Source organism: Prionailurus bengalensis, chromosome B2, assembly GCF_016509475.1.
Source record: "Prionailurus bengalensis isolate Pbe53 chromosome B2, Fcat_Pben_1.1_paternal_pri, whole genome shotgun sequence".
Taxonomy (NCBI): domain Eukaryota; kingdom Metazoa; phylum Chordata; class Mammalia; order Carnivora; family Felidae; genus Prionailurus; species Prionailurus bengalensis.
Genome location: NC_057349.1, coordinates 107,170,182 through 107,191,057, shown reverse-complemented (window position 1 = coordinate 107,191,057; position 20,876 = coordinate 107,170,182). Strand labels below are relative to the sequence as shown.

General features: G+C 39.1%; 2 protein-coding genes across 2 annotated transcripts in view; one reads left to right on the top strand and one right to left on the bottom strand.

Annotated features, from left to right (window-relative positions):
- MCM9 (minichromosome maintenance 9 homologous recombination repair factor) overlaps positions 1-20,876 on the top strand; it is a 111,919-nt gene that overhangs the window by 24,877 nt on the left and 66,166 nt on the right. The window contains exon 7 of the mRNA XM_043592212.1: positions 240-359. Coding sequence (XP_043448147.1) covers positions 240-359 — 120 coding nt within the window. The remainder of the gene's footprint in view (positions 1-239; positions 360-20,876) is intronic.
- On the bottom strand, positions 4,053-16,562 carry ASF1A (anti-silencing function 1A histone chaperone). The gene is made up of 4 exons (XM_043592213.1): positions 16,064-16,562; positions 10,358-10,473; positions 5,732-5,908; positions 4,053-4,451 (listed from the first exon to the last, which is right to left on the bottom strand). The coding sequence occupies exons 1-4, from the start codon at positions 16,170-16,172 to the stop codon at positions 4,239-4,241; spliced, it is 615 nt and encodes a 204-aa protein (XP_043448148.1). The 5' UTR covers positions 16,173-16,562; the 3' UTR covers positions 4,053-4,238.

The window sequence follows — 20,876 nt, the reverse complement described above, 5'->3', positions numbered from 1 at the left end:
TATTAATTTAGATATTAAATGTCACATTCAGAAATCACTTAAAGATTGTTATTTTATGATAGTTAACCTAATTTTTAAGGATATCTAGTTAAATCCTTCCTTAAGTGACCTTAAGTATACAGCAAAACATAAAACACAAATCACGATGGCATTCCAAGTGGACCATTTTCCTTTTGATTAATTATACTTATTCATGGGTCCTTTCATAGAAATTTAAAACTTTATTAACTTTTTTCTAGGTGAATCTCATCTTTTATTGGTTGGGGATCCTGGCACAGGGAAATCTCAATTCCTCAAGTATGCAGCAAAGATTACACCGAGATCTGTGCTCACAACAGGGATTGGATCTACTAGTGCAGGTATTTTACTTGACAATTTCAATTAGTTTAACCTTATTACAGATGCTAACACAGTGGGTTTTTTCTTATGAAAAAGTACCTTAAGTAGGACAAATTGCAAGCTAATTCTTGAGTTACTGCCCAAAATGGAAATATGTAGCAGTACTTTTGTAGCTCTGAGAAGATATTTTAAAAGCTCCACCTTCACTTAAAGTTATTTTCCTAAAATTCATCCCATATATCTTTTTGCATCTGAGTTTTGAAAGATCCTATTTGGGGGGAAAAAACACAACGTTGAGATAAATGGGAGAAATCTCACTTTACAAAAGTAGATCAGTGGCATAGAGCTTGAGGCATTTTTGTGCTCTTAGATCTCATGGGCAACAGTAGATCCTACTGAAAATTCTTTGGTAGGAAATTTGTCTTAATATGTGGAAAGCATACTTTCATCATTAGAACATGGAGCTTCACTCATGTTATAATGATTCTTCAACAAGTACATACGAAAGTTTTTTCAAATAGAATGTCAAGATTTGATTATAAAGTAACTTTAGGAAAAATTTTTAAAAATGTTTTGATGCCATTTTGTACTTTATACTGTTTTGATTTAGGAAATAGCTCTCCTGTCCTTCTGTTATAGGCTCTTGGTTTCACACATTTTACAATATTATTTGCTACCTGTTAAGGGAAGCCTAATGTCCATGGTCTGTGCTGAAATTTCTTAGGAGAAATTATACTATAAAACATCATAAAGCAGCAAAAGCTGTTTTAATGGTCCTGCATAATGAGAGCCCCATTCTAAGGGGCTCTCAGATTTTGAAATATAACTGATTAGTACATTAAGCATTGATGAGAAGGGATCTGTAAATTGAGAGGCATAAACAAGGTGCAGCATACTGGAAAGGGTAGTAAGCAAGAATATATAAAGAACACTTTATGTGCATTTAAAACTTCCTATGACCCGGTGTTCTAGAATCCTGTATAAAATGATATCAATAACAAACAAATAAAAGTGTTTGCCAAGTAATTATGTGGAATGTTTCCTAAGTTAATTGTATAGAGTACCAAGAAATGAGTCCAAGCTATCTGCTAGGCTACTAGTAATTTCAGAATATTTGGACAGTTTTCAAGTGAATGGCTGCTGATTCACACTACACTAGCACTTTTCCCTCTTTTACTATTATTATTTTTAATATTTGTTTATTTTTGAGAGGGAGAGAGAGAGAGCACGCAAGTGAAAGGGGGAGGGGCAGAGAGACAGGGAGACACAGAATCCGAAGCAGGCTCCAGGCTCTGAGCTGTAAGCACAGAGCCCGAAGCGGGGCTCGAACTCAGGAACCCACGAGATCACGAACTGAGCCTAAGTCAGCCTCTTGACCAACTAAGCCACCCAGGCACCCCTCCCTCTTTTTTTAAATGTAAAGATCATAATCCAAATATGACAGAAGAGACAGGTATAGGGAATATGAATTTTAGAACTATAGGAAAGTTATTGCTACTTCTCATCTACTCAAAGGGCCCGATTAGCCTTTCTTCAAACTGTGTATTGCAACCACTTAGAGTCATAAATGCCAAGTTCAGTGAGTCAAAACCAGCACTTTAAAAAATGAAATACAATAAAAGGTACCAGAATATATTGCACACATAAAGATGCCCTATAAGGGTGCACTGTCATGAAAATTACTATAAAAACTTGAATTACAGGGTCATACTTTGTTTTTTAACTATGGATTACAGTGAAAAGTTTTGAAAACCGCTGCCATAGACTTTCTTGGTAAAACCAGAAACCCAAATCTTAAACCAGAGGACAAGACCACATGGAAGTTTATAGAAGGTTATAAATGAACAAATGCATGCATGCTCCTCAGATTTCCTGAATGTTTCCTCAGCTCAAATGACATCCTCACTCCCTCCAATCTATTTGCCTGTCTCTTCTGTGGTATAGGTAATTTGTTCCTGTGTATATTCTCATGACAGAGCTATTTACTGTGATCAAAAAGGAGAGAAACTGTTCCAAACATTTTAGGTATAATTCAGATATTGTCTATAAATGAGGCTAAACAGGGGAAAAATAAAACCCACATGCTATAGCTTCTTAGCTCCTAATGTTTGCATTCTAAGTATTACAGAATCATAAAAATTTTAAGAGATCATAGTTTTTAAGTCTTAACCTTCTGTGAAAATTAGCTGTTTACAAATTGATGTAAAAACCTAACCCTTGGTGTCAATACAAAATCAATCATTATAATTAGAATAAAAACTCAGCAGCAAATTGCTTCATTTGGTTATTTGGCTTATATATGCTTTATTTCTAACAAGCACATATCTTTTTCCTGTTATATTAATCACTGAGCTCTTTGTTGGAAATTTTTACTTTTATTTTCATTTTAATTATTTTAACATATTCTTAAATTTAATTGCAATTAGACAAAAATGAAATTTTCTTCATATAATTTTAACAGTTGGATGTATTTTAAGTCTATGAACTAGTTAGTGGACAGTATTTTAATCACCTGGTATATTAAATTTCAAAATTTAACATTTAGCAAAATTTTGCTTCACAAATTCACTTTTTTAGAATGACAGGAAATATATACAACTTAGAATCCATATTCAGACAAATGCCCTTTTCCCTTCCTCAAAATAAAAGCTTTAAAAAGTGCAGTATAAAAGTTTTAGATATGAAGGCACTGCATAACTCTGCATCATATGGCTAATGTCTTGCTTAGCAGCAAGAGTAATGAGAATATTCTACACTTAATTTAATGGAGCATAAGAAACTTTGAGGAAGGACCTAGCTTTCATCAAAGAAAAAGAACCCTTTGGCCCACTTAATGGATTCCTTTCCAAGATTGCTTTTAAAAAAACTTAACTGGAAAGGCTATGTAGAATATGTCAACCACAAATATGCCTTATCTTATTCTGCATGAGTGTCCAGGGATATGGAGAAGAGTACCACATGTGTGAAAATATATATATTTCCAAAATAGTGACTTATCTCTTACGATAAAGCTAAATACACCTTCCCAAATACACTGTTTTTATATAAATGCTGCCAACAACAGATGATCTATCAAATCAGTTTTGAAAATTTCATAGCATTTCTATAAATCTAATGAAAACATCTAAGTCATTATAATATCCTGTTCTTAAACTTAGGGAGTTTGTATCTGCTCTTGACATGTTGAATTCAATGGGTGATAATGATGCATCATTCAAGGAATATTCTGATGTCCTAAACCGTTAGAAAACAAAAACCAGAGCCAGAGGACCTTATAAACAATTAACCACATTTGTTGTCATCTTAGAAACCAAACTGAATGCTATCTAACATTCCATGTAATAGCAGCCATAAGAGGCTTCAAGGTGGCCTGGAAAATCAGGTCCTGAAGTTCTTGGTAGCATATACTTGACTTCAAATCCCTTCTTTAAGGATATGACAAAAAAAAAAAAAAAATGGAAATTTGCCCCTTATATTAAACCAAACTATCACAGGAAGAAACATTTTACTTGAAGTTTGTTCTCTTGAAGGCCAGTAAAATAGTGGTCCAAAGATTATTGTCCAAAAGGCTAAGAAAGCTTTACAGCCTGGTCTAATGATTTATATTTTTTCTTTATAAGTGCTTTAATTACATATAGAGGAGAAGAAAATAATATATATGTTTTAATCAGATTAGTTTCAGAACAAATAAAATAACACATTAGAGAAAAAAATTACTTAAAAATAGTTGTATTTATATTCCACAATTTGCTCAAATACTGGTTTTCTTATAAACTTTCTACAGGATGTTTTTTAAACAAATTCTTCACATTGTGTCTTGACTATGTACTTACGGAATTTCAGGGAAATAGTTCTGTATGTTTTTATAGCTTAATTTGTACTAAAGGGATGGCAGATGGTCACATGCAGTCCATGTGGGATTCTAACATGACATTTAGTGAGTTTTCTGACGTGGACCATCCCTTTGATGCTGAAGGTAATGCATCTGTTGAAAGAAGTGATTGTAGATTTGGATTACTGCTCTCTGCATCTTCCAGTTTTTCTGTGTTGTCTTCCCAATTAATGTGGAATCTTGTAACTCTGGGATTAGATGCCAAAATGTTCCTTTGAAGCTGAAGGAAGAAGGAAATATATAAATAGTAAACACTAAGAAAGTTAGATACTACATACAAATAGAAACTTAATAGAATGATTCTTTACCTTAGTACTCCTAAAGGGCCAAATTCATATACAAAGGCTAATTAAGTAAAGCACCTTAACATAACACACAAGGACCAGGGCTACAGCAGACATTATTATTTTAGCTTAATGGAAACAGGATATGGAGAATCTGAGAGAATTCATCCAGATCTCTTAGTAACCAATAAAATATCTAACCCCTTTATACTTATTTCCTAAAAGGGAGAGAATCTCTTCTTTTTCTTGCAGGTGAATTCTTCATAGAACGCTTTATCTCACATACTAGTATGCTTTGTAGATTGATGTGGTATCTTCAGTAATATTTTCAAAGAAAATGAAAAATTTCTTCAAATATAATATCTCATTATTAGTGGTTTCCTACCTTTTAATTATTATGGTTCACTCTCAGAACCAGTATTCTAGTTTTTTCTCTTTTTGCTATACAAGGTGCCATATAAGTAACTAATACATGGAGTCAATGGAAGGTCCCATACCAGGATTAAGCATTCTGGCCTTATTACCAGAAAAAACATTCCACTTTACTCCCATGTAATTTTTCTTGCATGATCCAGCAGATGGGGTGTTGTGTTCAATCTCACATAAATGATCAGTTACTAAAACTGTTACAGTTCCCAAGAAAAATCATGAAATACTAAGTATTTCAGAGAATCTGTATTTCTGAATCACAGGTTTCAGATTCTCACTCAGAAGCCGTTTTCCATAACCAGAAATATTTAAGACCTTTAGGTTAACCTCTAAGAATAGCAGATAAAGGAAAACCTACATATGCGTGTGTGTGTGTGTGTGTGTGTGTGTGTGTGTGTGTGTGTGTGTGTTCGTGTTCCAATTTTTGGAAGAGTTATAGACTAAGAATATCATTGAATAATCATGAATTTCTATGTCGTAAAGGCTGAAATGAAAATTATGATGTGTGGGAAATGCCATGCAGAAGCTGTAAACAACTGTTTCTTACAGGAGGATTTTTTCAATTTTCTAAATCATCAGAGACTCTCAAGGTGCCTGACCAACATTAATTACTCATGATTCACTTGGAGGTAGGGTCTGAGGTCAAGTATGGGTAATGGAACAATTAGTTTGCCCAGTTAGCACAAAGACCTCAAATTTATTTTGTCTCAAAGGTATTTTCATAATATAGTATGAATTGGCACTTGCTTAATAGTAAAAGTAATGAAAGGAATAGTCAGAACATTACCTTAGAAAAGTCTGGTTTTACTGGCGGATTTTCCCTTAATTCTGTCTCAGTATATTCATTATTTACATAATAGCCAACTCTAATAAATTCTTGACCCCGATAGGTGCATGTAATTAGCACAACTGTTACACCTACTGCATCTGCATCTGGAATGAGTCCTGGATTAGGTGCATCAGCCTAGAATAATTTAAAAAGAAAAGAAACACACATCACAAAGAGGCAAGCAAGACTGGAGTTTTAGTTACCTTGAGCATCATGAATTAAGGGTACAGCAACAAAAACTTGGGGACATCATACTGGGAAGGCAAATGTTCATTTTTAAGATTGACTTAAAGCCAGAAAATATAGTTCAAATGTTTCCCCATGGTATATGTAATTACTCTGGGTACCTGAAAGCCTCACTACTTCTATAGGAAGATAAATCTAGCTACACTGTGTGGTAGTTCCTGAGGGATTGTGCAATATTCAATTATAAAACCTTTTATAAAATATAGCAAATAATTAAATCAGTAGTCTCATTGACTCTACCCTTTTCCAGTCATAATTTTCTTTTTGTTTTTGAGAGTGAGCACAAGTGGGGGAGGGGCAGAGGAAGCGAGCATCTTAAGCAGGCTTCATGCCCAGTACAGAGCCCGGTGCAGGGCTCAATCCCATGACCGTGACATTGTGGCCTGAGCTGAAATCAAGAGTCAGATGCTTAACCAACTGAGCCACCCAGACACCCTTTCGGTCATAATCTTCAAACCTAAATTAGTAAATATTCAATGATCTCCACATAGCCTGTTGGCAGCAAATGTTTATTATACCAGTTTCTCTCTTATACCCAGGACACACAGCCACTCTCCCACCTGTCACAGATATTCTAATAGTAAATTAATATCAAATTGAAAATGGAATAGAAATAGCTATTCAGATTCTCAAAAATATTAAACTACTGTGAATGACTTTGATAGGCACTAAAATATAGTGTACTATTTAAACCACGCACACTGGAAATACAATGAAGGTAAAAATTGGTTTGAGCAGACATACTCAATGACCTTGTTTTAAATCCAGCTGCTGAATCTTGAGTGCAGAAGGTGAAGCAAGTGAGCTAGAGGAGGTGGACAGCATGAGCAAAGGCTAGGGCCCTGTGGCGCTACATACAGCTGGAAGGAGTCATAGACTGATGGGCACTGACACAGACCTGAGGCAGCCATTCTGAATGGTAAATGGATAAAGACTGTCCCAGCAGATTAGCTTACTCTTGCCAGGACACTAACGAACATCCCTGAGCCTGGTGAACACTTCAGCCATGGCCTTGGCTTGGGAAAACCCCTGTCTGGCATTCTCAATCAGGCTGTTTGAATTATCAAAGACCAATGATTATTGTATAGTTATTACATGTAGATGACACAAAAAAGCATAAAATATCTATCTAGTCTAAAACATCTATCTAGGCCGAAAAGTTCAGTCACCTTCTGCTTCCCTACCTCCCACATCCAGCCAGTCTAACACTTCTCATCTCCAGTCTCAGTTCGTGTCTTCATGTCTTCTCTGGAATCCTGTTGCAACTTTCTAACTGTTGTCCCCTAGCTCGCTTGCTATTTTGCACTGTTGCCAGCATTAGCTAGGCAAAGATCCATTCCTATCCCTTCACTAATTTTAAAAACTCCTGATGATTACTCCCATTTCTGAGAAAAAAATCCCTTCTTTAACTTCATTTATAAGGCCCTTCACAATTTGTTTCCAACCAACAGCTCATTCACATTCCCTTTATTTCCACACCTCTTACTCTTGTTGTAGAATTAGAGTTCTTTTAAATGTACTGGTAATCTTTCATGCCTCTGTGCTTTGCATATACTGTTACCTTGGCCTGTAAGTCTCTTCCCTAACATCCTAAAAACTTCATCTAAGTTTGCATAAAATGTATCCTTTAGTGAAGTCCTTCCTAATTCAGAAGGTAGAATTAATAGTACTGTTTTTGTACTTTATTACTTGACACAAATCCTCTTTAATGTATGTCCAATAATTTAAATATGTTTATCTTTCAGTTGTTGCTGGGATTCTAAGCTTTGTCCTGGGCAGAAATCCTGTCCAGTTCATCTTTATAATTCCATGTCTGGCACAGCTCTGGGCGCACAATATATGATTAGTATTTTGAAATTCATGTATAACTCAATGCCTGACCTAAAGTAATTTATGATCATTTTAGAGAGATATCAGCAGGGGTATGAAGGCCTGTCCTGAGAATATGCTGTTTGTCTTACAGATCCTGTGTACCCCTACTGAGAGGGGTTAGGTTACTTCCAGGGTACCCAAAGAGCTTCTAATGTTCTGGAAGTTCGTGGAGAATGGGGAAACAGAGGTAGTTTAGTACTGCTATGGAAACTTTCCTCCCATAGTGCTTCCCATCCCCTCAGTAGATTGGTTCTAGCCATGTTTGTGTTTTAAAATTTGATTGCCAAAGAATTCAACTTGAGCAAATCCAAATTCAAGTAGAAAAACTCACAGTCGTCTCAGATCACTTAAGATGAAATAACAGAGGGGCGCCTTGGTGGCTCAGTTGAGCATCGGACTTCAGCTCAGGTCATGATCTCAGGGTTCCTGAGTTCAAGCCCTGCACCAGGCTCTCTGCTGTCAGCATGGAGCCCACTTCAGATCCTTTGTTCCCCTCTCTCTCTGCACTTCCCCTGCTCATGCTCTCTCTCTCTCTCAAAAAGAAATAAACAGTAAGAAAAAAAAAGATGAAGTGATAGGTAGAGATTTTTAACGTCAACCAGCAGTAGTACACAGATGTCTGGACATCTTCCTGCCAGCCTTTGACACACTCATAAGAAAGGCATGTTTATTCATGGCAGACCAGGGGAATACTATGGTAATTTGTTTAAAACACAAAACAAAAACTGTAGGTTAGTCCCTTTTTTGCTGATAATGGTGAATTTTTTTTAAATACACAGGGTGACAGTCTGATTTAAATTGCATGGTGCTCTTTCTCTGTCCTTTTTGGCAATATGAACACTGGTACCAAGGTAAAACTACTGGAAAATCACTGGAGGGAAATATCTTTGAATATATTTTTCACTCCAGCCAAAAGCTTAACAGTGTTCTTAACAACATAAACACACAGAAAAGATCATTTAAGGGTTTGTTTCAAAGCCAAAAGATTTATTTGCAGGTTTTATAGTAGCATAAAAAGGTCTACCAGTACAAATCAATCCAGGTTTCTTAACCACATCATGAATTATCATCAGTGAATTATGGGTTTTCCAAGCTTATGGGTCAAAGCAAATACTTCTTTGTGTAATAATTTCAAGAACTTAAGACACAAGTGTGTTACAAGTAATGGGGCAGGATGTGAAGCAGTCTGTCAACTGCAGTGCCTCCCCCTACCCATGTCTTTCACCAAGGTTATGTACTCACATGACTCAGGTCAACAGCACTTTTAATGAATAGATATGAACTAATATATTTGAGCTTTTCTTAACCATTTGTTTAGATATAGTAAATTATTACTTTTTAATAAAAAGCACTAACGCTAGGAGACTATAATTCTGATTCTGTATTTAGGAGAAGGGAAGGATAGGTAGCAACTCTACAGATACCATGTTTATGATACATGATACATGATTCATGGCCCAGATTCATGGCCCATATCAGATGGGATTATCTGACCAACGCTATTCATTTAAATTGAAAATGAAAAAAAAAAGGGGGGGACATCAGGGGTAGAAAGAGTTAATGTCCTTCTGGATGAGGTCTTTTCAGTGGGTTCTACATTAACTGATGGGACTCTGCTGTGTACAAATACCTGTAAGAAAATTAATAGTTTTCTTTTTGAAACCTATGAGTAGTTACTCTTTGGGCTATTATAAATATCTCCCTGTAATAAGCATGGATAATTGGGAAATGACTGAATAGTTTTAAACAACAATTTAACATAGATTAAAAGAAGTAACACTTTGAATACAGAAGACCGTGTCTGAAGCCTTGGTACAGACCCAAATACTGTCAGTGGTATCTGAGAACATAATTTGTTTTGGAATTTCCCCTCACAAATAATAAACACAGTAGTAGATTTGTAACAGTAATTCTCCATAAAATGTGTAGATTAGATGCTTTAGTAAAACAGTGGACTTTAATTCCAATGATCCAAGATTATGCAGATCTCTCTAGTAGCATACCTAACTAACCTAGCTCAATCATGCAGCGTGCTGAAATAAAGTTGTTTCTGTGGTCAGTACTCCTAGTGGCTGAAACCAGAAACCAAGATGCATATTACTAACTATACCAGTTAGTAGTATGCATTCAACCCTTGTACTGGCTGCTGGACAGCCACAGGTCTGATACTATCGGACTGTCCACAGGAAGAGCCCCGAGTTAACCACAACGTGTGCCATGACACAGTATAAGCTTGACTGCATGCTGTGCACACTCTGGAGTAAACATCACATTAACCTCTCAGCACACAAAATCAAGAGGTGGCATTCCTTTATGCTACAGAGGCTGCCTAAAACACAATAGAAGCAGATAAAAAGTGAGTGCAGCAGAAGCAGAGTGATTTAACCCAAAAGGAAACGAGTGAGGACCATGAGATATATAGTTAGAAACATATTTGGCATACATATTTACCAAGAACAATCTTACCTGAAATACAAACATATGCCTTCCTGCAGGAACAGGGCCCACTAAAACAGAGTCTAAAACTTGATCGTATTCTTCACTTTCTGCAGAGCCCACATAGATAATTTTCCATTCCAAGTCTAGGGTTAAAAACCAAAACATTATTTCATATTCAGTAATTACATTATGAGATGATATCAAAGACCCTATTTTAATGTCCACTTAAGCCAATTATTGGTTGCTGAAATTGACTTCTCACAGCAGAAAGTCCAAAAAGGCACTGAACTGCTCCTTATAAAATTTTTACATTTCTTAACAGAGTTTCTCAAAATGTTCTTTTGTGAAACACTAGTTCCTGGGCAGGGCTCCTCATAAACAAACCAACATGGCCAAAAACTTGGGAAATGCTACAACCTTGTCTTAAGGATTCATAAATAAAGCACACTGGCAGAGTGTTCGGGAACTTCCTTCGGTCAAGAACACCAGTAACGTTAATTCAGCATTTCCCAAGTTTATTTGGCTATGGAATCCCTCCCCACTTTTTTTTCATATGTTATCTCTTAACAACCTACTTAAACATTTTGGAAGGGCTGCCCCATACTATATTGCACAGATCCAAATCACCAAAGAACTCCAACATGGAAAAATTATTAACAAACTTCCCTTGTGGCTTAGAAGGGGCTTCAGCTCATTAACTGTCAAAGGGACCACAGTCAGGGTTTTTCCTCATGGTCCCTCTTCATGTCATATATTCTTTAAATTGGGAAGAGGAAACCAAGGATCCTTGTGCCACTTTATACAACAGACTATATACAGTGGGAACAAGCATCAGGAGGAATAAGACACGCTTAAGTGCAACCCAAGACATTTTCTGTAATTCAACTGTTACATGTAATTCAGCTTTTATTGAGCACCTTCTACAGTGTGCTCTGTAGCAAGAACCCAGAGATGGGTAAAATGACTGCTTTTTCAAAGGAGCCTCCTGCTTAGTAGGGGGAAGAAGACAGCTCTGCAAATACAGATTACCCGAGCCCTCCTGGTCCTGAGGGTGTTTAGCACAGTGCGGCCCACCCTTGGATTCACTACGCTGCGACTGCAGCACTCCCAGAGGGGTGTTTCTAGGTCACTGAGAATCTAGTTCTACTAAGTCAGCACTTTCTGAGGACCTATTATGTAAGTCATGGCTCTCTTCTAGACCACTTACATTTCTGTCTTCTAGCACATTTCCAGATGCAGGGTCCTGCATCTGACATCTCACAAGATCATCTATTTGTTGATAAAGATTAAAAGAGGAAAGAAGCAATATGAGTATCTAGTTAGAAGGAACAGCAAGTATCTGCTGAAGAAGCAACGAGGCTGGGCTGGTGCAGACTGAATAAAGGGGAAAATAACTGACCCTTAGCTTGGGTGTGAGGGGCATGGCCAGATTATGTAAAGTTTTTGGTTTTGTTTTTTATTTTTGAGACAGAGTGTGAGCAGGGGAGGGGCAGAGAGAAAGAGAGGGTGATGAAGAATCTGAAGCAGGCTCCAGGCTTTGAGCTGTCAGCAGAGCCCAACGCAGGGCTCAAACCCATGAGCCGTGAGATCACAATGTGAGCCAAAGTCTGACTCTTAACCAACTGAGCCACCCAGGTGCCCCAGATTATGCAAAGTTTTAAAGGTCATCGTAAAGATTTTTGGCTTTTACACTGAGTGGCACAGGAAGCTATTGGGAGGGTTCTGACTACAGGAATAACATGATCCACTTTTCATTTTAGAAGGATCATTTTGGCTCCTGTGTTCAGTATGGATTGTGAGATTGTGAGGGTCAAGAAACAGGGTATTTTAACAACTGAGGCAAGAAATTATGGTAGCTTGGACCACATGTAGCCATAGGGATGAGAGCAAGGACACTCTGGATAAATCTTGAAGATAAAGGCAGCAAGAATCCTTTTTTGCAGGGGGTAGGGGATGAAATCAAACAGGAATTTGTTTTGGACATGTTAAATTTGAGATATCTACTAGATAGATATCTAATAAAATTACAAAATTAGTGGCTAGTGACATAGGAAACCCAAAAGCCAAGTGGAGAAACTTTTAAGAAAGGGGTATAAAAGCTATTAAACTTAGCCAAGTGCGAGTAAGACTGGGAACTCTCACACGAAGGTTTTCATATTTTGTTCATTTTGTATGTATTTATTTGTACTAATACATATAGTGCTCTTGGCCTCCTAATTGGTAGAAAGTAAGTTGGCATTTGTAATCTGGCATGGAAACAGTCAGAATTTATAAACTTATTTTGTAAAATACCTACTATGTGCTGAGCATTGGTCTTGCCAATTTCATACCTGTTATTTAAATCTCAACAGCTTTATCATATGGATTTAATTACACTATTATGCAAACAAGAAAGTTGAGGCCCTGAGAGGCTAAGTAATGTACCCAAATTCACACAGCTAGCAAACTCAGGAATCAGAACCTATGCTATGTCTCTGCAACTCCAAAGCCTGGGCTCTTTCCAAAACCGAAACTAGGAAGATGCATTCTTCCATTTCTGCTCTCAAATGAATAGTGGAATAAAGGAAATTAATTGGGGGGGGGGGGAGGGGGAAGATGGGGAGATGGGTGAGACCAGAGGCTATAGGAAGATGATCTACCCTTAAGGAGCACAGGCTGTAACTCAGGGAACACCTGTACCTTAATTTCTATCTGATGGAATCCTTGCTATAGCTACTGAGTTTAAAATGCTTAGTACTTATTTATAAATTAGCATCAATTGTTTTATTCTTGCTATTTTTTTTTAACTCTGCTTTCATTTTCCTGTCCCTTGTATTTGAAGGAGGAAGGGATAGAGTCAGATGCACAGGTTATCTGCTGAAGTAGTTTAATCATTTAAAAAGTTAACTGTTTCATCTAATCATGGAAATCCCGGCCTGCAAGTATCTGCATTTATGGTTGGGAGTGAGGGAAGTAACCAAGTGAATTTTAAATTAATTACACTACTTGGGACGATCTGTGATCTAGTGGAAAGTATGTAATCTTTGGGAATTAGAACAAGCCTGAAGTTTAAAAGCATGAAACACCATGTTCAATTCTGGTACATTGTAAGTATTCAACTAATAGTAGCTAGAATTATTGGTACTGACCAACTTAAAAGAAAGAAAGCAAGCAAGCAAGCAAGCTCCATTCAGTAGAGAAAGAATCAGTAGTCCACAGAGGGCATAACAAAGATTAGCAGGAAGGTCAATCAAAACGTGTACAGACTTGGGACCACCAGATCAAACACATCCTGGGTCTCCTAATCAAATTAAAGTATGAAAAATGGCGGCCAACATCTGGTGTGGGACTTGAGACAAAATTATGAAGTGAAAATTTCCCTTCAGAATATTCTGTAGTTTCATTTTAAGAATAGATTTTTTAGAGATCTGCAATATAAAAGTATGGAACCTGTAAGAAGCTTTTGCTAAGTAAACTCAGTTTCCTTAATCCACATAGCCTCTAGGTGGAGTACACAAGCATGGCACCTTTTTGAAAGATTCCTTTGCAGCTTTCAGTATGACTCAGCTTAAACTCTTTTTAAAAATGCTAAATAACCAGTCTTAGTGCTCTGGGATGAAGTGTACAAGTGGAAGTAAGCGTATTGTTGACAGTAGTATCCTAAAAACTCTGATGTCCTTCAGCTGAGTTCTGATTAGGTCCCAGGTAAAAATGGAACGTAATTCTGCTTCCATGAACAGTGAGTTTCAGCCATCCAATGTCAAAGCCCTGTAACATCATGAATCATCTATCACCCTTGTCCAAAACTGGCTCTTAAAATGGAAGGCATCACTTAAGAAATACCTGTACTTTGAATAACTTAAGCTTAAAATGCTATAGTATAAGTTGGAATGGACTGATCAATGGTTTCTCTTGCATTCGCCAATTTTTATATACAACTGGCAAAAAAAGGAAAGATTACCAACTGGTTGGATAAGAAAAATTGGCCTGGTAGTTAAATGGTGACGGTAGCACTCTGGGAAAGTAATCAAATGGTTTCAGAGTAGTAAGAAAAATCCCCCTTAATTTTATTATCAGTGATCTATTAGAAGTTAGTTTATTTTAATAAATGAATCGTCTTTCAAAATGGGACCTACATATTATATATGTGCATATATGCTTTATATATTCATTAATACTTACTGAAGAGCACAGATTAAAGTGTTATAATTACAGGAGATGGTGGAAAGCACTGAGTACAGAGGACTGTTACTTTATATACGCCTGTACAACTTTTAAAAAGTTTATTACAATGAGCATGTATTGCTTTTATAATTTGAAAACCTAACACCCTACATAAAATACATTTTGTGGATATTAAAAACTAATTTTTAAAGTGAAATTGCTTTATATGCCATTATTTGCATAATTTTAAATGCATTTCGCTAAATATACTTGTAAGTTCAAATAAGTATGTCCTGTTTAATTGTAAAATGACCATTGATGAAGCTAATTTTTTTTTTCCAATTTTGAAAAGTCAAGCACTGGATTATTTTAATAAAATTTACGAGCAAATATAAAAAAAAAAGCCTTGACAAGTTTTAGCTTCCTAAATATTTGTTACTGCATATAACAAAAATATTTTTGGAGACCTTGATACGGACTTAAAAAAAGTAGTAAAAATTTTTGCATTGCCATTAGAACTTTACCTTTTATTTCCTGGCCCACTTTTGTATTTTATGCTCAGGGTGTTTGGATGAGTTATTTTAATTAGATTTCAACACGTTCTTGAAGAAAGTCTTTCAGACTACTGAGAAGCCAGTGATTTTAAGTCCTGGGAATTATTTAAGTGTTTTACTTATTTTTGCTCTTGGGTTAAATGTAACTTTATAGCTTAGCAATATTTTTCTTCTGAGCGAGAGGAGAGAAGGTTTCAGTCATTACGGAACAGGAGTCCACGCCGGTCGGGGCGAGCTGCGCGCCAGCATCCCCGGGTGCCCCGAGCATCCCGGGCGCGGGCCGGGGAGTGCCGCCCGGGAGCACCCGCGGTCCCCGGGGAGCGCCGGCGCCCGGCCCGCTGCGCCGAGGGGCCGAGCCTGCGCCCGCCTCCCCCGCTGGTTGGTCCAGGGAGCCAGAAATCAGCGCGAGGACAGCCTCGCTCTCCTCCCCGGGGCGGCCGGGCACGGCCACCCAGGAGAGTAGGGCAACTCCAGCGTAAGCTCTAAAAATGGATTTGCCTCTCGCTCGGGGGCAGGAAGGTGGGCAGGCGGGGCGCCGTGTTCGTCACCCGCGGCGCGGAGAGGAGGCGTAGTGACGCCGGGGTCGGTGGCCCAATTCTCTACTCTTGGTAAGATGGCTCCGCTGCTAACTCGCCGGCGCGACCACACACATGCCTCTCCCTTCCCAGCCTTCGTGCCGGGGCCGCGGAGGCCGTTCCCGGCGCGGGGCCAGCCCGGGGCGACCCCCGGCCGGCGCCGCGGGCTCGAGTGCGGGTCTAGCGAACCTCCCGCCCGCCAGACAAAGCTGACAACATGGCTACCTCCGCTCGAACAAGTTCCTCGCAAGTTGAGCCACGGCAGGCGCCCCGGCTGCGGCCGAACGCCGCGCGCGCCTCGGCGGCCGTCGTCCATCAACTTCAAGTTTCCCTCCGCAGAGCCGAGCCTGCCGCCCGTCCGGCGCCGAGCACCGGCCGCCCGCGCGAGGCCGGGCCCGGGAAACTTTCAACGTCTGCAGCCCGCAACTGACAGCCCGGCGGCGGGCGGGCGCCCGACTCACCTTCAGACAGGTCCTCGATGCACTCGAAGGTGATCTCGAACTGGAACGGGTTGTAGAAAGGAGAAGGGTTATCCAGCACCACTACATTGTTCACCTGAACCTTTGCCATATTTTGAAAAAAACACAAACAATGGGAACGGGGCTTGTTGCGGCACAATAAAGTCCAGCGCGCGGCCGCTCGGGAGAGCGCAGACCCCCGCCCCAGCGCCTGCCCGACGTCGTGCAGCGGCGACTTGAGAAACTTTTTTTTCCTCTTTTTATTTACACGGGAGCACTCCACAGTGTTTTGCAGCTTTCCTATTTCACTAAACTACAGCCCATTCTGCTCTGATAACTAGCAGCGTTGCCCGCGATTGGCTGCACCCAAGCTCTGACCCTCCTCCTCCAGCGAGGGCCTCGGCGGTGAGCAAGATGGGCTCCCGCTCCCGGAATGGACTCGGAAACTTTAACTGCGGCTCCACCTGCTGGTGTGGATTAGGACAAAGGCGGAGAACAAAGTGAGTGGAATACGGGCTGGGAGGCCCGCGCGGAGGCCGCCGGCGGCGGCGGGGGGGAGGGGCGGCGCTGGCCCCGCCCCCGGCCCGGCGGCTCCCGCGCCTCACGTCGGGCGTGGCCGCGGCGGGGCGGGGCGGGGGTCGGAGGAGGCGTGGCCGCGGCGGGGAGGCGTGCTCGCGGCCGGCGAGGCGGCGGGAGGGCGCGATTCTGGGCGACGCCCGCCCCTCGGGTTTGCTTCGTGTGGTTTTTGGGTTTTTTTTTTCTTTTAACTCTCTTTTAACATCAGTCCAACTGCTGTGCAGTCTCTCTACTGAAATTTAATAGATGTGATTCGGTTGTCTACACTCGGTTAGATTCAGCTTCCTACGTACTGGGTACATTTGGGGTAGAAAGGGTTGGTTGCAGTGGAAATAAATTGTATTTTATAGACCCAGTGCCAGCTCGAACGGAGCAAAGCCATTTTGGAAATCTAGTTCTTGGTCAATATCTGCGTTTGGGCACTACAGCGCGGTTAGTTAAATAGACACAAAATGAAGGGCAAAGAGAGAGGCTTTTCCACGCATACTTTGCATGAAAAACCTAAATAGGTAATATTTGGGCTGCACCTGAGTCGTCTTCCCGTTCTAATCTGGAAAACCCCAGAATAAGAAAAAGATTACCAACGATGTGATCAGTTACACCCCAGTTTTCTGCCGTTTCGTGAGCATAACAGGAACATAAAAAGAGAAAATGGAAGTGTCAGGAAACCAAAGGGCAAAAAATATGATAGGAAAGGGAAAGGAAATGTAAAGAACACAGCGGCATACCAGGGCATGTGATTTTCAAAAAATTTATGACCCAAACCGCTAGTAAATAAAAATTTGTGGCACCACAAACAAGTTTTGAGGAGTCTGCTTGATTCGTCAGCATTCGTGTGGATTCATTTCTGCTGTTTGACTACCACTGTGGGGAAAGGGAGAGCTTTTAACACGTTTGTGGGGTTGTTGAACAATTTGTTTACCTAGTAAGAGTGTCATAATGATTTATTACCTGCTGTTCATAAACCATCAGTTTTTTCCTTAAGTGTTTCGAGTGAAACCACTGATCTTGACTAATTAAATTCAGAAAAGTATTACTTCTTAAGTATCATCTGTGCTGAAAGAGTTGTTTCTTAGTATAGTGCCCAGGATTTTGAGTTCTCATTCTTTGGGCATTTTTCATACTAAATAGATTGCTGTTGATGAGGCTTCTTTATCTGATAGATAGTCTTTTGAAAGTTAATATGGAAAAGGTAATACCAGGCCTCCCCATATTCAGAAAAATTGCTTGGAGCAGGGGTTTCTCATTTTATTGTTAATGGATTAAACGGTAAAATAGGACCTACCAGAAAAGGCTTCCTCAAGCCCAGTTGTTTGTGTATGTTACACTAGGAGCCTTAGTGTGGTGATAGATGCAAATTACTGTGACTGATAAACTATATTCTCTGTTCACTCTATTAGTGCTGGTCTTAACACTAGCCAAGATAAAGTGTCAATTGCTATACTATATGCTGTTAAGATACACTAGATATGTAAGATAAATGGCCATAGAAGATTAAAACATGAGTCCTTTGAGAATGGTATATGCAGTTTTCTGATTATTGCAGGCACTCTTAAGAGGAGATTCTAATTCACTTGCTTTATAAAAATGACATTATAAGCTTGGTAAAATAAAGTGTATTTTGCAGTCTGACCATAGGTGTGTCATAATAAGGTATACCTTATACCATAAAACTTGCTTTTGGTGGATATGCAGCATCAAGAACTGAAGAGATCTACCTGGATACCACTAGTTTGGCTTATTTTCTTTAAAACTCTTTAACATGTCATGTACAACAGTATTTAAGGGGAAAGTGACCTTCTTTAATAGTCCACTGGAAACCGCAAATAGTGGCTCGAGGCCTCTCATGTTGTGTGTCCTGCCTTAACTCTTTTATTATTGCCTTTCATAAACATTAAAGAGCCTTTGAGCATCTTTTCCAATAGTTTCCTTCTTCACCTTTGACAGTACTTTACAGGAAAGGCCAAAGGGGTTCCCAGATGTGCCCTAGCATATTTCTAAATAAGCTGGTATTTCACAGAGGAAAAAAAAAATTATAAAAGCATCACTCTAGTTTCAGAGACAATCTATAAGATTGCTGGACAACTTTTTGGTGACTCTCAAGCAGCTGATCATACTGTAACAGATGGGTCACCATGAGTATCTTCATTTATTAAGTACCAAAGGGGACCCACTTGATGCTTGGAGGGCTGCAAAGAATATAATCCCCAAAATTGCTTCCCTCTGTATAAATTCCCTCGTATCTTCATTTATTAAGTACCAAAGGGGACCCACTTGATGCTTGGAGGGCTGCAAAGAATATAATCCCCAAAATTGCTTCCCTCCGTATAAATTCCCTCTGTATGGAGGAAGGATGGCTGAAGGAGATTGTTTGGACTCTAAGATGAATAAAGACTAAACTAGTGCCAAGGACAGAGATAAATGAACCTAGTTAGATATTGTTATAGGCTGAATTGTGCCCCCCCCCCCCCATTCATATGTCGAAGCACTAACTCTCCAGTACCTAGGATATGACTTTATTTGGTGATAGGGCCTTTAAAGAGGTGGTTAAGTTAAATGAATTCCTGAAAGTGGGCCCTAATCCAATCTAAATGGTATCCCAGAGGAGGGAATTTGGACATGAAAAGAGACAAAGGGCACACATACACAGAGAAAAGACCATGTGAGAATACAGCAAGAAGGCAACCACTTGCAATCCAAGAAGAAAGGCTTTCAAAGAAACCAACCCTGCGGACACCTTAATCTTGTACTTCTAGCCTCCAGAACTATGAGAAAGTTATTTACATTGCTTAAGCTACCCAGACTGGTATTTTGTTATGGCAGCCCTTGCAAACTAATACAGCTATAACTTTTTGTCCACATAATTAGGCTTATTTGACAACCTGAGTTTATTTAATCCAATTATTGGTCTGTTATCACACCTTTCTGTGGTGTAAAATGAGGTGGTCATTTAACCATGCCAGTAGGCTGTGGTGGGGTGTGGAGTGGTTCCTGTAGCTACTCAGAGAAGTACCTATTGGTGTTGGGCATATAGCTTAAAATCTGAAGGGACAAGATGCAGCTTGCCTCCTCTACAGAGGGCTTCTAAAAATCTTAAGCTTGAAGTTAAATCGAAGACACACACAAAACAAGATGAAAGAGTGAATTAAAATGAACTAGAATTAGATTGAATTAAATGAAAATATATTGAATTGAAATGTATTATAACTAAGATATAAATCAAGTCTTAGCTCCTGCCTGCTGCAGAAGTTATAGGAATGGAAGTGCTAACCTCTTGCCTTTGTTCAAATCCTGGATTTCCACCTGGGGTAATTACATTAGTCCTGTGTTTAATACTCTCTAAAGAGATATTGTCCCCATCTTTTAAAAAAAGTTCTAATTTAAGGCTTGTCGTAGTATGCTCTTTAGTTAGTTTAAAGGGCTCCTTATTATTTATTAGTTATAGAATGTCAAAATTTAATAATAGTTTTAGATAAGATTTTGTGTATAATTGTAGAATGTTGGGATTTGCTAGAGTTTATATTTCTAAAAGGAATAAATTCTACTGTAATGATTTTAATAATTTATCATATAGAGAGCATTTATTATGTGAAATTATTGTGCTCAGCTCTGTGGAGTATTCAAAGATGAAACATACTTGGGCATAATCCTCATAGACTTAATTGGCAGGAAAGATAACTGTGTAATCAAGTCTGTATGGTACAGAATAGAAAGTGTTATGTAACTTTAACCAGTTATTGTTAAAGTTCTGTGGGAGGCAAAATATGGTATCAAAATAAAGGCTGTGTATGTGTGTGCCCATGTGTACGTATATTTGGTATGATATATATATGGTATGTATGTATATCTATATATGGTATGATGCTTTACCATTTGCTTTTTTTTATTAATGTTTATTTATTTATTTTGAGTGAGAGAAGGAGCATGCAAGCAGGGGAGGGGCAGAGAGAAGGAGAAAGAGAATCCCAAGCAGGCTCTGTGCTGTCAGCATGGAGCCCCATATGGTGCTTGATCCCAGGAACCATGAGATCATGACCTGAACCAAACTCAAGAGTTGGGTGCTTAACTGACTGAGCCACCCACCAGCCCCGATACTTTCCCATTTGTAAAGAACTTTTAAATGACCTGCTTTGGAACCTCAAAACATCCTGGTATAGTAGGAGGGTAAGGTATTATCATTTCCACATAACAAATAAGGACACTGGTGCTCAGAAACTCATTCCTTCCAGCCCCTGAGTGG

Bases quoted from the DNA above. Each gene is read 5' to 3' on its own strand.
- ASF1A (XM_043592213.1), bottom strand. From the start codon at position 16,172: ATGGCAAAGGTTCAGGTGAACAATGTAGTGGTGCTGGATAACCCTTCT. The intron at 10,474-16,063 runs GTGAGTCGGGCG...TTTTAACCCTAG, and splicing joins CATCGAGGACCTGTCTGAAG to ACTTGGAATGGAAAATTATC. The intron at 5,909-10,357 runs GTAAGATTGTTC...AAATTATTCTAG, and splicing joins GGCATATGTTTGTATTTCAG to GCTGATGCACCTAATCCAGG.